The sequence below is a fragment of the Dendrobates tinctorius genome, unplaced genomic scaffold (genome assembly GCF_039654945.1).
Source record: "Dendrobates tinctorius isolate UK_male_01 unplaced genomic scaffold, ASM3965494v1 ptg000191l, whole genome shotgun sequence".
Classification (NCBI taxonomy): domain Eukaryota; kingdom Metazoa; phylum Chordata; class Amphibia; order Anura; family Dendrobatidae; genus Dendrobates; species Dendrobates tinctorius.
Window position 1 is genome coordinate 11,968,809 of NW_027361858.1, and position 16,710 is coordinate 11,985,518.

Consider the following 16,710-nt stretch of genomic DNA (forward strand, 5'->3'; position numbering starts at 1 on the left):
ATATGTAGGCCTAGATTAAAACTTAGTCTACATTATAGAAAAATATTCAGAATTGAGAGTCCTCAGTGGTTGATACCTTTAATTGCTAACTGAAAAGATGGTAACACATTGCAAGCTTTCGAGACTACTGAGGTCTCCTCATCAGACATTCACTAATACAACATCTGAAGAATCATATTTATACACAACACAGCACAGAAAAAATGCAATAGATAAGACAAGTGACGTGAAGCAGAACTATCATTATGGGGGAGGGATAGAGAGTTATGACCATAAATATTGGACCAGTTCATAGATAGGAAGTTAAAGTTTTATTGTCCTCTGATTGGGGTCTGGTTCTGTGTTGTGAAGCCCCCACAAGGTCTACGGAGCAAATTCCTTAATTGATGTAAAAAGACAAATCCATGCGACACATTCAGTGCTGCATTGAGAGTGTCAAAGGTAATCATGAGTTTGTACTCACAGACTCTTCTGTCTCTCTGATATGTGAAGTTACCTCTCATTACAAGTAATTTCATGTCCATGGTGCTGTGATCAGGCATACAAATATATATTTTTCTATCTACTAACTAACATGGTACAAAGATATACTGTACATCTTTCCTGTAGTCTCTATTATATAATTGGTCAACGGTCATATTTTGTAATCAGAATTTCCACTCTGCAAAAATGTTGACAACTGAAGTATGAATATTGATTGATTACATTTTTATTCTAAATTTTAGTCTACATATGTAGTTCACACCAATGAATTCACATGCAGCCTATGTTTTGTCTAAATAAAGTCAGTTTGCCTTCTCAAATATGAACACTTACAAAGTTGAACACGTTTTGTTACGTAAGTTACTATATAGTGTTGTATTGTAAGTAACCTACATTTCTTGTAATAAAAAGTGTTGCATTTAACTTGAGAGGTTAAAATAAATTTGTTAAAGTTGCTTGGACTATGGTGTTTAATACATTAAAATTAGTGCTTCTTCCCTGTTCACCAGAACAGAAAATTTGGCAGTCTCATGATGTGGACAATTGACATTCCTTTCTGTGTAATGTAAGTTACCAAGTAATAACACTGTATTTTGTATTTAATTTGTATTGTTGAAAAATCAAACGGTGTTGAAATCTATTGAAAAAAAAAAAAAGTGTAATGTACAATATACATTCACTCATTTTTGTGCCTGCCTTCAAAGAACAGTCTGTAGCCATTATTAACTCAGTTTTTGGCTTGTGAATGTAACATAAGTTACCATGGAATCGCCCAGTTTACTGCCCTAACCAGAATTGTAAATAATCCTACCCAGATAATGGGATGTGCACCAACAAGGCACTCTAGCTATTCATGCCTATGTTGATGGAAGTCATGGACACCTAAAACGCAACATGTTGTGTTCCCATGCAGTCGGCGGGCACGTTGAAACACCGCATGCGGATGCATCCACGTACACGCATGTCCCTTTGTACCCAATCTTAAAGATAGGTACGCAGAACGCATGCAGAAGTAGACGGAGCTTAAGGGAAGAAGTGCTGAAGTAGGCGGGGCTTAAGGGAGGAAGTTCGCAGCCCTCCGCACTCTTACCAATTGCAATGTGAACCCGGCCTTACCGACCTTTGTCTGGGTCACTGTAACGCTGCAGAATTGCATGCGCTTGGCCAATGACTGAGTGAGCAGGAGGTGGAGAGAACCTGGGATGGTACCACTTCTGACTTGCTGGCGGGCTCTCCAGCTTCCACGCTGATACCAGTTCCCAGAGATTTCGGCTCCACTCTCTCCTGCCGATGTCATAACGGCAAGCTGCTCACTTGTAGGTGAAACGGAAAAGGGACTGAATCCCCTGCGGTTTTGGCTCCCAAGGACACACGGCTCAATGGATGGGGATGCAACACACCCGCCTAGTAGCCATCTCCAAGATGGCAGTGATCAGCACTTTCCTGTGACGCACTTCATGCTAGTTGCTTGCACCGCTCCCCCAGGCTGGACGTTGTCTGGTGCTGGTCAAAGTGCAGCCAAAACCAGCAGAACAAAGTCCGCTTGGCACGGCACAATCTCTGTCAACAGAGGAGCTGGATTTACATCTCCTCCCTGAACTGTGTGTGTAAAAACAAGGCGTGTTTGCCCAGTGCACAACAATTGTACAGTCAGCAAAAGGAATCCGAGCGGAAATCTTCAGTATCCCTACAGGAAAATCAGGACATTAAAACATTATTGGCCTCATAGAGTATGGGTTACAGGTAGCTCAGAGCGTCTGTGCAATTGTAAGATAAATTCTGCAAAAAAAAAAAAAAAAAAAAAATGTATCACTAATATTTTCAAACTTTGTACTTACATTATCAAAAAAGCAGTCATAGCCTTCCGGAGAGGCCTTCTTCAGAGCTTCATCCAAAGAGCTCACCGTCTTGTAGTTAAAAGCTTCATCAAAACCAATTTCTTTTAAATATTGGATTTTGTCATCTGACCCAGCAGATCCAACTACTTTACAGCCCTAAGGACAAAATCGAAAATTACATGTTCCAATGATAACAGACAGTGGATTATGCACAGATCATCATTAAGTCTTAGCTACCATGATTTCCAGCGTTAGGTTCTGTCTTTTTGAATTTTGCTTCTCTTTTCTATGTGAGGCGCATGCCCCAATAAAGACGCGCAACATTCATTAAGTGATGTGTACCTCACAAATCAATAGTATAGAAGACGGTACAATCTGTCATTGTGCACTTTGTGGCTATAAGGAAAGTTATAATGAAATCCCATCAACCCCGCTATCCGATAGTTAAGCAGTATTGCTACAGAGGGTAATGCATCTCCTAGTGGAGAACGCTAAACTGGCGTAGACAGATAACTCACTGCACCACATGAAAATTCTGCCCAGCTCAAATCTGCTCAGTCCTGTGCCCATTTTGCTGTAATATTTGCCAAGGAAAGTAGGAAAATGGGTTGGAAGAAAAAAAAAAAAAAAAAAACAAAAACCACACACACACCGCTCCCACCAAGCCAAAGGACCTCCAGTTTCTAGAGGCAAAAGCGGCCCTAATTGTATCGTATTACTGACTGTCCCATTTCTATGTGACATTACTAGTTTGAGCCATTTGGAAGACCTAATTCAAAGTCTGTAAAAGTTCTTTAAAAACATAGAATCAAAGTTGGTGCATTTTGAGTTGTCAGTTTAAAAAAATTGGCATTTCAAAGTATTCTGTATCTTTGTATTTGCAAAAATAGTAATTTTCCGTACTCTGAGAACTTTTATGCATTCCATTACACTGGTTTACAGGGATTTTGGTGCCAACGACGTCTAAACGGTTTTATATTAAGTTTATGGCGCCGATTAAGAATATGACCGATTTTGGCTCTAATTTCTGAGATTTAATAATTACAGTAGAATTCTGGCTTCAAAAAGTACTTTAATAGCATTATAAGCCTACCAATTGAAATGCAAAATAATTATTTTGGATATTTCATTACCCAAGACGCTGCTAAAGAGTCAAAAGACCAAAAGCCATTGCATTTGTTAATCACACACAAGTCGCATTGGGAAAATGCATTATATTCATAGATTAATTATCTCAAAAACTAGAACCAATTCAGAAAAAAAAAAAAAAAAAAAGGGATTTTTTAATTCAGCACCCTCAAAATACCCCAATTCCATTAAAAAAACCTTAGTACCTGAACAAAAAATTCCACTTGTGTTACATGTAGAAGGAAAAATCTTTGATTCAGAAACAAGAGCCAACTAAAAAAATGTCATTGTCAGATTTGAATTGAGGAGGTCATAATAAATCATTACGAAATGGCTGATTTCATAACCAAACCTGACAACTTTTGAAACTAGAACAAGGGTTACATACACTGTAATGCAATACTGCGGCATCGCGTGGTCACGGCTTCTCTGCGCCTCCAGAAATTGGGACTTTCATATTAAGAGATGGCATTTGGCCATCAAGGTCATATATTGTATATTTCCGGAAAACACCTGCTTGGAGATAAGTATAACAGTGTAAAGTCCACCACTTTTGCTGTCCGATGAATCTCCCACACACAGGAACAATTTTTTTTTTTTTTTTTTTTTTTTTTTATGAGAGCCGCTGCCAGATATTATCTCAGAGAACAAGAGGATCAATAGCGCAGAATTGGACATGCCTGATTCTTAACTCCTCACCAAGTTATCCACGGCCCTCCTACACATTAGACAGCTGAACCTGTAGATATTTGCGGGTTCAGCAGACAGTCTAATGTGTATGTAGGGGGGGGGGGGGGGAACCTACAATTAAGGCTGCTTACAGTAGCCAATCAGCAGCTAGTAAATGCTTGATTTCGATAACTGTGCATTAGGAAAGAAACCTTAAAAAAACTAGATGAGAAGTCAGCAGTTTTTTTTGGTTTCAATACTTTGGGGGGCTGCGAAAATGAATTTTTTTTTTATTTAGAAATCCACTACACAGTACCAGACAAAAGCCTTTTGTTTAATGCTAATTTTTATTGTCTTTATCAAGGGTAATAATGCAGGGCAGGTTAAAGACACCCCCCACAGAATCTTATCGCTTGATAAAGACTGTAAAATTAGCAGTAATTAAAATTACAATGTCAGAAACCATATGGTGAATAACACCACACACACAGGGAATAAAGTAAAGGTACTGTCACACTTAGCGATGCACCATATGACGCGGTCAGGATCGCTGGTGCATTGCTAAGTGGTCGCCAGTGAGCTGCCACACAGGCAGATCTCACCAGCGACATCGCAGGGGTCGGGGGTCGTTACTTACCTGTCAGACACGGCGATCCTGACGTCCTCCCGCCCGCGTCCACGCTCGTCTCTCCACAGGAAGCTGATGACGAGAAACGGTCCAGGACGTTCTCGCGCGATCAGCAATAATCAGCGGGGGAGTAGATCGGAGGTAAGTATCACACATAGCGATATCGCTGCTATGTCACAAAAACCAGTGACGTTATAGCGATATTGCTAGCGATATCGCTTAGTGTGACAGGCCCTTAAGAGCACAAACTGTTCACTTTTGACCTTCTGACTATCTTCTGAAAGAGAAGTATTGTCTATTGTACAGCTTATACAATATAGTCATATGACTTTTACCACATCACACAGTGTGTGACTTCTAGACTTATGAATTCCCTCAGCACAGATACTGTATGCTGCGAGGATTCGCTAGTTTCTGACAAAGGACCAGAGTGTATGTATGAGTTATACATACTCCCGGCCAGGGCCCATCTAGTGCACGTTTCCTCGATCCTCGTCTAGTGACTTGGACATTTCTCATCTACCGATGTGGCCGTTCACTGGCCGGGAGTATGTAACTCGTACATAGCCTCTTGTCCCGGGTCAGAAATCGGCAAATCCTCTCAATGCGCAGTGAGTGACTGCAGACTGTCAGGAGCCTCCAACTTACCTGGATGGTGGGGCACCACACCTCAGGAGGAGGTGCAGTACCTCTGTGGCGACTGAACCTCAGGAGCGCCACAGAAACATAACATGGGGCTAAACCCTGTTGAAATACAAAGACTACATAGTCTTGAAAAAGATCACATGTAGAATATTCAGTTTTGACTAATCCAATTCATGGTTTGTTCATTTTTGCCATTTACAGTCCCATTAGTCATACAAATTATGTTCACACCTTTTGCTGTTAAACATCCCAATATCATAATCATGGATGATTTAAAGTAGGTTTAATGAAATTCAAATAAAAATCTTCTCAAACTGTTCTTAATTAGGCAGCAGTCGACAGCAGTATAAATCGGAGCAAGATAGAAATGAATTTCACGGTGTAACGTTTGTACTCACTTAGCAGAGTAGGAGGAAACAGGAGGCACATTCTCTTTAACGTCCTTGCAAGTTTATTGGCTTCACAAACCATCAAATCCAGAACAGAAAGGCAAACAGTCTTTATGAAACACAAAACAGTCCTTAGATGGGCTTGGTTCCCTGAGGCCTTGTGCACACACAGGCCAGGGCAATGTCCAGAGCAGCGCTCTATCTGCAGTCACACACAGGAAGGCTTCTCCTTCCTTAGACCACAGATCACTCTGTAATGTCCCGCCTGGACACATGGAAGTCTGTGCACATGGCCAGACTCCCAAAACACACTCACGTGTGCTAAACACCTCAATTACATAGCCCTGTAATCACACCCATAGGTGAGGTATGGATCACATGGGCTGGTCACATGGTCATGACCCCACAACAGGTCCTGACACCTGCAGGTCCTGTAGAATTGGAAAACGGGTAAAGTCAACTACCTCACCCAGAGGTGAGGCAATATGGGTAGCCAGATCCTCCCATCTCATAGCTACCCACAACCCGGACCCAGTGCACTAAATGACGTCTTTAGTGCTCATGTACACTAGAGATAAATATTCCGGGTTGCATCACAGGAAGCATCCATCCATGTGACATATACCTCCTATTAACCACGCGACCACCCATCACACCACAACGGATTGATAGGCGGCTCTCCGGACCAGAGCATGTATTTCTATGGAACTGTCACTCTCGGGTCGGGAGAGCCTTCGGCCAATCTGTACATTATGATTTGATCTCGCTCAGATTTAGAAGGCCATCTGACTGTGCCCTTACATACTTTCCACCATCACTAAGGACATTGTGGTCTCGTTACAAAATTCTTGCCATTGTTCCTCTGTCCAGTTAACATGGGTATAAGCTCACTGTAATCTTTTCAATCTTTGAGTGATGAAGTGATTTTTTTTCTTGGCATTTTAGCATTCACACCTAATTCTTTCAGTTGAAATGTCATTTGAGACATTCATTTTGTATGGAATCAAGTCTGAGTAACAGAAGAAAATTGCCTTCCACCACCTGATGCACTTCTTTTACTGCCTATACCAGTCTGGTTTTGTAGTTACCGAGTCTTCTTATACCTCTTCAAAAGTTTAGAAATTCTTCCTTTGGTGACATTTTTACCAATTTTCCTGTAATTTCTTAAGTGTGTCTTTGCAAGGAAAGCCAGGTCATACTAACCCAAGAACATTGTGCTCTTTTCTGAATATAATTCATATATCGTAATTGTTGCACTACATTATACATCAAGCAGGCTTTCCACAGATAACATTTTTCTTTTACAATAATGATGCTGTCATCAATAAGACATCAAAAATGCACTTTAAAAAAAAGTTTCCACAGCCCTGCTTACTAGGATATAGCCAAACATTTATGGCAAATCCCAGGAATGTGTCATAAATGTGTGAAACTAAGGTGCCTATTTAAGCATCACAGAAACACAGATGTACCTACTTTTAACTTGGCGATCTGTCCCACAATTGACCCGACTGCTCCAGCAGCACAATTGACAAGAACTACATCTCCTTTCTTAGGCTTGCAGATTTCCAAAAGGCCAAAATATGCAGTTAAACTGATAAATAAGAAGGAAAATTGTGTTGATAAGTATTCATGTAAACCAATTGCTGCAGGAGGATCTACACACGTGGTCAAAATTGTTGGTACCCCTCGGTTAATGACAGAAGAACCCACAATGGTCACAGAAATTACTTGAATCTGACAAAAGTAATAAATCAAAAATCTATGAAAGTGAACAGGATTTGGGGCTGTTTTTAAGTAATTTTTTTTTTTTTTTACACAGTCAGCCTTTGGGGGGGTGCCCTGATCCTAATGCACACACTTAAAATTAAATCTGTGATGAAAAAGTCACTCAGACCCCGTTTTTGGGGTATTTTTTTGTCGCAGTCGAATGTTAATGTGTGCAATAGCATCAGCTAAGGATTCCTCAGATTTTCCCGCAAAACACACATGCGGTCTTTTAAAAAAAACACGTGTTTTTTGCAGGAAAATCTGAGGAATCCTTAGCTGATGCTATTGCACTGCGATGCCAAAATACCCCGAAAAGCAGGGTCAGAGTGACTTTTTCTTCACAGATCACCTCTGACAACCTGCCCCAGGTTCCGACAGCCTCTGACAACCTGCCCCCAGCTTCGTCCAGCCTCTGACAACCTGCCCCCAGCCTCTGACAACCTGTCTCCAGGCTCTTCCAGCCTCTGACAACCAGCCCTAGGCTCTTCCAGCCTCTGACAACCAGCCCTAGGCTCTGACAACTTGGTAGCCACTTTGGCTATTGGCTAATATGGGTCATGTGTGGAAGCTGCATTTGCATAGCTGCCATCTTTGTAAGGTCAAAAAAGCGTAATACCATACAACTTACCCAGGCATACCTACTGTTCCAACTGCCAGCGATTTAGGTAGAGCTTCTGGCCATTCGGAAGGCAGCGGATGCATTCCTTTGCCATCAGAAATAAAGTGTGTTGTCCAGCCACCTTGTACAACATGATAACTGCCCACTGGGAATGCAGAATTTTTACTTTCTTTTACCCTAGATGAGGAAAAAAAAAACAACTTATATGAAATATCTATTCAACAGTTTCCATGTTTTCAAAAGAAAAGCACTTTAATATGATTTTTGTTATCATGATGACTGCCTAAACGGCTGATTTTTAGACTGTAAATACTGTGGGTCCTAGTAAACGTCTCATGAAGACAACCCCTTGCATTTCTCTTGTTAGGGCATATGGATATCAGTAAAGTCTTCAGCTTGAGAGCCTCTTGTATTCAACAGAAAGTCGAATTGTACGTGCAGCCATGGCTTTGGCAGCGGACTTGAGCTGTCTTTGTATTATGGGGACAACCATTTATCTGGCTGCCATTTGCATATATGAACATACAGTCATGATCAAAAGTGTTGACACTATTGAAATAATTCGAGAACATGAAGTATTTCTCCCAGAAAATAATTTCAATCACACATGTTTTGTTACACGTTTGTGTGTTGAAAAACCACAAAAAGCAAATTGGATGCAACTTCACCCAAAGCCTCAAAAATGGGCAGGACATAATTTTTGGAACCTTTCCAAAATTGTGGGTAAACAAATTTGTTTCAAGCATGTGATGCTTGTTCATACTCACCTGTGGCAAGTAACAGGTATGGGCAATATTAAAATCACACCTAAAACCAGATAAAAAGTTGACTCAATCTTTGCATTGTGTATCTGTGTGCCAAACTAAGCATGGAGAACAGAAAGAACTGTCTGAGGACTTGATGAAAAATTGTTGCGCAATATCAACAATCTCAAGGTTACAAGTCCATCTCTAGAGATCTTGATTTTCCTTTGTCCACAATGCGCAACATAAGCAAGAAGTTTACAACCCATGCCACTGTAGCTAATCTCCCTGTACGGTAGAAAAAAAAAAAAAAAAATTGTTGAAAGGTTGCAACACAGGATTGTCCAGATGCTGGATAAGCAGCCCCAATCAAGTTCCAAACAAATTCAGGCTGTCCTGCATTCTCAGGGTGCTTCAGTGTCAGCGTAAACTATCAGTTGGCATTTGAATGAATTTAAAAGCTATAGTAGGAGACCCAGGAGGACCCCTCTGCTGACAGACAAAAATGCTAGACTGCAGTTTTCCAAAATGTAGGCAAGTCTCGCATCTTAATAACCGGCACTGCCGCCAGCACACTGGACAGTGCGGCTGCATAGAAAGACGTGAAACCGAATTCTCTGCTCCCCAAGTGCTGGCGGCAGTGCCGGGTATTGACGTGCGAGGCTCGTCCGAGTTTCTCGCAAGTCTGTGTGCAGGGAATCATGAAATCTGAAGATTACAAAATGATTTTGGGACGCAATGTAGTGCCTAGTGTCAGAAAGCTGGGTTTGCATTCCAGGTCATGTGTTTTCCAGCAGAACAATGACCTCAAACATAATTTAAGAAACACCCAGAAATGGATGGAAAGAAAGCCCTGGAGCGTTCTGAAGTGGCCAGCAATGAGTCCAGATCTAAACCCCATTGAACACCTATAGAGATCTTAAAATTGATATTTGAAGGGTGCCTTCTCCCAACAGCAGAGACCTGGAATCTCTCCTCTAGAGCAGTCTTTTGGGCCTGTCACTGGGCAACACAGATTTTCAAATCCCTCCAAAGGATTTCTATGGTGTTGAGATCTGGAGATTAAAAGAAGTAACCGTGGCACAACCGAATAAAGTGGTTCAAAGAACGTACGCAGACCAGTGCAGTGACAGAAATAACTTGTCACTCAGCTTTAGTGAAGTGATTTTTAATGAACATCCATTGGCAGTACAACCTCTGACCTTCAGTATACTGACTGCAAGAATAAGAGGAATAATCTTCATGGAGACTGTTGTATGAAAAGATGAAAAATACAGTCTAGAAGTTAATGGTATAGTTGTGGTTAATGGAAAGATATCCAATAAGATGGCCAGTGCATAGGAATCCACACCTTGGAGCTCTATCCAGAGTGTCCCATGAAGGCATAAACCAGTATCCACCCGTAAAGCGCAGTGGTGGCAGTGGAAGCAGGAATTAGCGTGCTTTCAGCGGGTCATCTACTGCCCCCCAGAACTAGCTATTTCCATCCTCCTCAACCACCTGGCTATTTCATTTTCTTTCTGCTGACATCCCCACTATCATCATGGGTGACTTCAGCATCCCCATTGACACTTCCACCTCAGCTGCCTCTAAACTTATCATTGCCTGCATCCTTTGGCCTCACTCAATGATCCTCCACGGCCACTCACAAAGATGGCCACATGCTGGATCTTATAGTCACCCGCCTCCGTTCCCTTACTAATCTCACTAACTCACCCCTCCCCCTGTCTGACCACAACCTACTGACATTCTCTTCCCTCTCCTTTCCTAGTGCGCAACCCCCACTCCACAAACTCACTCACCCTTGAAGAAATCTCAAACACCTCAATTTACACTCTCTGAGCCCCTTCTCCCTCTTACAGACAAAGCTTCCTTACATGACACAGATGCTGCTGCCACTTTATATAACACCGCAATAACAGCAGCACTCGATTCGGCCACCCCCCTCATGCACAACAAAACTCATACAATCAACAGGCAACCCTGGTTGAACAGCTTGACCAAAGAACCAAGACAGGCTTCTAGGATTGCTGAACGGAGATGGAAGAGATCCCGTTCTGCTGAACACTTTCGCATACAAGTAGCCCCTCGCCAGCTTCAAGTCCACACTCACTGCCGCAAAACAAACTTACTTTTCAACCCTAAACAGCTTTTCAACACTTTCTATTCTTTACTCCATCCCCTAGCATCTCCTCCCTCTCCTCTCATTTCTGCTAAAGACTTTGCCTCTTTCTTTAAACAGAAGATCGATAACATCACAGAAAGCTTTGGTCAGCAGCCCCCAATGCCTCTCCTCTTAACTGCTCAGCCCTGTTCTTCCAAAACCAGCTTCCTCACCATGAGAGAGGAACAGCTCTCCATCCTTCTGTCAAGATCACATCTCAACACTTGCATGCTTGACCCACTCCCGTCCCACCTCATCCATAACCTCACCACTGTCTTCATCCCAACCTTAACGCAACTATTCATCCTCTCACTTACAAATGGTGTCTTCCCCTCATCCTTCAAACATGCCTCAATCGCACCCATCCTCAAAAGCCCTCCCTTGACCTATCCTCTGTGTCTAGCCATCACCCAATATTACTTCTCCCTTATACCTCAAAACTACTGGAACAGCATGTCCATCTTGAACTGTCCTCCCACCTCTCCTCCTGCTCCCTCTTTGACCGGTTACAATCTGGCCTCCGTCTGCATCACCCAACTAAAACCACCCTAACTAAAGTCATCAATGACCTATTAACCGCCAAGAACAAGCGACACTACTCTGTCCTAGTCCTCCTGGACCTGTCTTCTGCCTTTGACACTGTAGACCATTCCCTCTTATTACAGATTCTCTCGGCATCACAGATTTGGCTCTATCCAGGATCTCGCCATATCTAGCAGACCAGACATTCAGTGCCTCCCTCTCCCACACCACCTCCACACCTCGCCTCCAGTCTGTCGGTGTTCCCCAAGGATCAGTTCTAGAACCCCTACTCTTCTTCATCTACACCCTCAGCATGGGACAGCTCATAGAATCACACGGTTTGCAGTATCATCTCTACACCAATAACACGCAGATCTACCTTCCTATCTGGACTCAACATCACCTCCTTACTGACCAAAATGCCACAATGTCTGTCACTATTGCATCTTTCTTTTCTGCTCACTTTCTAAAACGGAACATGGACAAAACAGAATTAATCTTTCCCCCATCTCTCTTTACCCCTCCACCAGTCCTACATATCAACGTCAATGGCTGCTCACTTTCCCCAGTCCCGCATGCTCTGTGCCTCCTCGACTCTGCCCTCTCTTTCAAGCCACATATCCAAGCCCATGCCACCTCCTGCCGACTCCAACTCAAAATATTTCCCGGACCTGTACATTCCTTGACCAAGAAAAACTTGTGCACGCCATCATCTCCCGCCTCGACTATTGCAACCTTCTACTCTCTGGCCTCTCCTCTAGCACTACTCCAATCTATACTAAACTCTGCTGCCCAACTAATCCACCAGTCTCTCCGTTATTCCCCAGCCTCTCCTCTCTGCCAAGCCCTTCACTGGCTTCCTATTGTCCAGAGGCTCCAGTTCAAATCCCTAACTATGACATACAAAGACATCGACAACCTGTCTCTTCTTCACATCTGTGACATGGCCTCCCAGTATTTACCTACACGCAACTTTCGATCCTCTCAAGATCTCCATCTCTACTCCCTTCTTCCCACAACCGAATACAAGATTTCTCCCATGCTTCCCCCATACTCTGGAACTCTCTACCCCAATACATCAGATATTCACCTACCACGGAAACCTTCAAAAGGAACCTGAAGACCCACCTTTTCCGGAAAGCCTACAACCAGCAGTGATCCTCAATCTACTGAACCAACGCACGACCACCTCTACTTTCTCCTAGTGTATCCTCACCCATCCCCTATAGACTGAGCCCTCGCGGGCAGGGTCCTCTCACCTTTTGTACTTGTGTGTACCTTTTATTGCTCATGTTTATTGTACTTGTCTTTGTAGGCTCCTTCTTCACATGTAAAGCGCCATGGAATAAATGGCGCTATAAAAAAGAAGAAGAATATTACTATTATTAAGTTTAAACAGGTACCATTACTACAAGTAATGATTGAAGGACAGAGGAGCCTCTTAAATTTGCACCACAATTTGCAAAATAAATCTTGCCAAATCAGACAAGGTTATTTTCTGGATTGGTTTTCTTATTTTGAGGACGGCGTCACACTAGCAATGAATACGGATGAGTGCTATGTGATAAAACATCGGACAAGTATTCATCTATCTCGCATTGGACTCCATATGCTAGTGTGACCCCAGCCTGACTCATAGTTGTGGTCTACCTATGATGTCAATTACAGGCCTCTCTAATCTTAAGTGGGAGAACTTGCACAATTGGTGACTGATTAAATCCCCCCCCCCCTCACTGTATTATACTGTTTTAGATTTTGCAAGTAATGGATGATTGCAATTTGTGGCTTATGGAATGGAAATAGCGCCATTGTGGTATTTTTGTATTTCTGTTAATCTTATAATTTGCTGCCTGACATGTCAAGACCTCCCTTTTCTTAAAAGGAAACTTTAGGTCATGTAAAAAACACGCTATTAAATGCTATAAAACTGTAAATATGTGGTTAATCTGCAGGTTAATTGTGTTCCAAAACTGCCCTCTGCCTGCTCTGAGAGCCCCATTGCCGGGAGGAAATTAACTTTATTCCTCTTGGCACTCTCTAGTCTCAGTCATCGGAATGGGCCAGCGTGACTTCAGTGACTGCTCAGTACATAGTGAGTGGCGGCTGTAATCACACCCCAGGACTGATTGGTACACAGCCAGGTGTCAATACACTGCTGAGCCTACTGTCAGTCAGTGCCAGGAGTGGTTACAGCTGCCTCTCACCATGTACTGAGCGGTGACTGAAACCGCGTCGGCCTGTACCTCTGACTGAAAGCCCGAGCCTGCCAGGAGTAATAAAGTTAATTTTCTCCCAGCAGCCATATGATATGGCTTCAGAGCGCTATTAACCTCAGGTTAAGTAATATGTAACATATATATATATATATATATATATATATATATATATATATATATATATATATACATACATACATACACACACCTTATCATGTCTGTCTAACCGAAATCGCAGGCCTGGCGGCCGCGACCAATCAGCGGCAGGCGCAGCGCTCAATCGGGCGCAGGCCTTAATCTGTAAAAAAAGAGAATAAAAAAAAAAAAAAAAAAAGGTTATTCTCACTTTCTGACGGCCTCCTGTCTTCTTTCCACGCACCCGGCCTCGCATTCCCAGTAATGCTTTGCGGCTTAGACCGCTGATGACGTCACTCTCGCGAGAGCGAGAAAGAAGACCATCAGCGGTCTAAGCCGCAAAGCATTACTGGGAACTCTAGGCCGGGTGTGTGGAAAGAAGACAGGAGGCCGTCGGAAGGTGAGAATAATTTATCTTTTAATTTTTTTATTTTTTTTTACATGCTAGAGGGCCGCGACGCTGATTGGTCGCGGCTACATGGAAAGGGGGGTGAGGGGACCATGCATACCCTGAAAGGAGTGTAAGAGGACCATGCATACCAGGAAAGAGGGGTGAGAGGATCATGCATACCAGGATTGGGGGGTGAGAAGACCATGTATTCCAGGATTGGGGGGGGGGGGGGGGGGGGGGTCAGGGGACCATGCATATCAGGATAGGGGGTTGAGGGGTAGCATGCATATCAGGATTGGGGGGTGCATTATTGCATTATTATTAAATCTTCAATAATAAACTGCATACATATTCTAGAATACCCGATGCGTTAGAATCGGGCCACCATCCAGTGTAATATAAATCAGGTTCCCTTTAAGCGCAGTTAAGGTCTATGATAACAATGTGCAAAATTAAGTATGCATTAAAAAGAATATGCGTGAAATATATTACCTGGCAACTTGGGATCCCATCATTACATCCCCTTCCTTCAGATGCCTTCTACTATATGGCCTGTCGGATAGAAAATGTTTAGGTTTCAGTCTCATTATTCACAAAACACTTGACCTTTCAAAGTGGTATAGTATTGAAAGACAAAACATTCATTTCCTCAGATGGGTGCATTTCATAGTTTTTTTTGGTTTTTTTTATTACTAATCTAGGTTTTTTATTTATGGTTATGGAATATTTGTATGATTTTGAGAGAAAAATATGGAACTTCATAAAGTATTTATATTTTTATTATGCTTTCCCTGTGTCATTTATGCATTTCAACTAATTATATTATACACACATTCTCCTACACTAAACATTTATTCAATGATGTCACCAACCCTATACACTCATTTCATTTAGGCTCTTTTATATATTTTTTATTGAGTTTTGATTTCTATACAGAGCCCTTTAGAATTTCCCCAATTCCAACTGTTTAAGTGCATAGACATATTCCTTCAATGTAGTCACTTTATTCACATATATTTTAAATGTTCTTAATTTGGTTCTATACAGATAGAACAATAAATTCTCACTATAAGTAAATCTCAGTTAATCAATAGACGTAATATTTGTATCTGACACATTTTCCGCTTCCTTTGTTGGTTTAATTATTCTACTTTGGTTCATGCAATTATATTTAGATTTGTTGAAATGATGTATCTGTTTGATTACATACTGCGTATTGGATCCCTATGACATCAAGTTGGTGATTACTTTGTTTATACCTCATTTCTGTGCCTATTTTGTAATCATGTCACTATCTTTTTATTACTCCACATTGCGTGGCATACATAGATGTTGATTGTGTGCTTTATATATACATAACCTCAAATATCTGATACTCTTACCCCATTTCATGGCTTTGGCTGGTGTGCATGAGTGTTGACACTCGGTGCCGGTACAGCCGATTGTGTCTCCAAGCATCTGTCTGGGTGTCCCCTGCTCTACTCAGTGAGGTGGGCGGCGCCGGGTGACGCCACTATAGGCCCGCCTTCGTTGACACCCTTAGCTGTGCTGGTAGCTGGATGACGTTGGCCCTCCATGCGCCAATCATACAGCGTCAGCATGATATACCCATGCTGGTACAGCAACCAATCGCATCGTTACAACACACACTAGGATACTACAACGATTGGTTAGGGTGCACTTTTAATGAGCTTGTGGAGCCTTGATGCCACTCCCCCGACGAAGGCACGCTGCCAAAATGCGCGTAGGGGGAAGTGGCACTATTGCTGTTGCACAGGTAAACCATGATTTATATCTTGCAGTATAATCTGTGAGAATCATGTGGGAATAGTGGATGAGGGCAGGTATATCTCACCCAGATTCCTTTCCTATGTGGCCTAGTCTGGTCAGTATCACACCTGGTTACTAATGAATAATGGGAGGCGGATATAAAAGGATGCCAGGTGGTTGTGTGAGTGTCTCAGCCTGGGAACATAGAGAGCCTGTCTGTGTGAGAGACACACGTGAGTGAAAGCAGTGCCCACTGCAACTGTGGTTTGGCTGGACGGGAGAAGCCCTCCAGTTGGTAGTTAGGTTGTCCATTGTTTAGTTAGTGCCGGACAGGCAAGGATTTGTTTTATGTTTTGTTTCCTTTATGCATTGCTTTCACCGTTAATAAACCTGACCCAGTGTCAGTTATACCCGAATCCCAGCTCTGCGCCTGAGTTTCATGCTCACCGCACGTGACCTTTGACCCCAGCAAAGGCGATCCCGGAGTGTTTTATCACAAATCTTATGTAATATGTTACTCTGAAAGCATGCTTTGATCTCCTGTTTACAAAGAGTATATGCACTTTAGCTCTTGATTAGTATTGCTCTCAAATTGTTAGG

General features: G+C 42.4%; 1 protein-coding gene across 3 annotated transcripts in view; it reads right to left on the minus strand.

The window, feature by feature from the left end:
• The window catches only part of LOC141055755 (prostaglandin reductase 1-like), a 51,387-nt gene that overhangs the window by 14,120 nt on the left and 20,557 nt on the right, over nucleotides 1-16,710 (minus strand). For all 3 annotated transcript variants that reach the window (XM_073552452.1, XM_073552450.1, XM_073552451.1), the window contains exons 4-7: nucleotides 14,833-14,892; nucleotides 8,179-8,346; nucleotides 7,257-7,374; nucleotides 2,322-2,477 (exon numbers count right to left, since the gene is read on the minus strand). In XM_073552452.1, coding sequence (XP_073408553.1) covers nucleotides 2,322-2,477; nucleotides 7,257-7,374; nucleotides 8,179-8,346; nucleotides 14,833-14,892 — 502 coding nt within the window. The remainder of the gene's footprint in view (nucleotides 1-2,321; nucleotides 2,478-7,256; nucleotides 7,375-8,178; nucleotides 8,347-14,832; nucleotides 14,893-16,710) is intronic.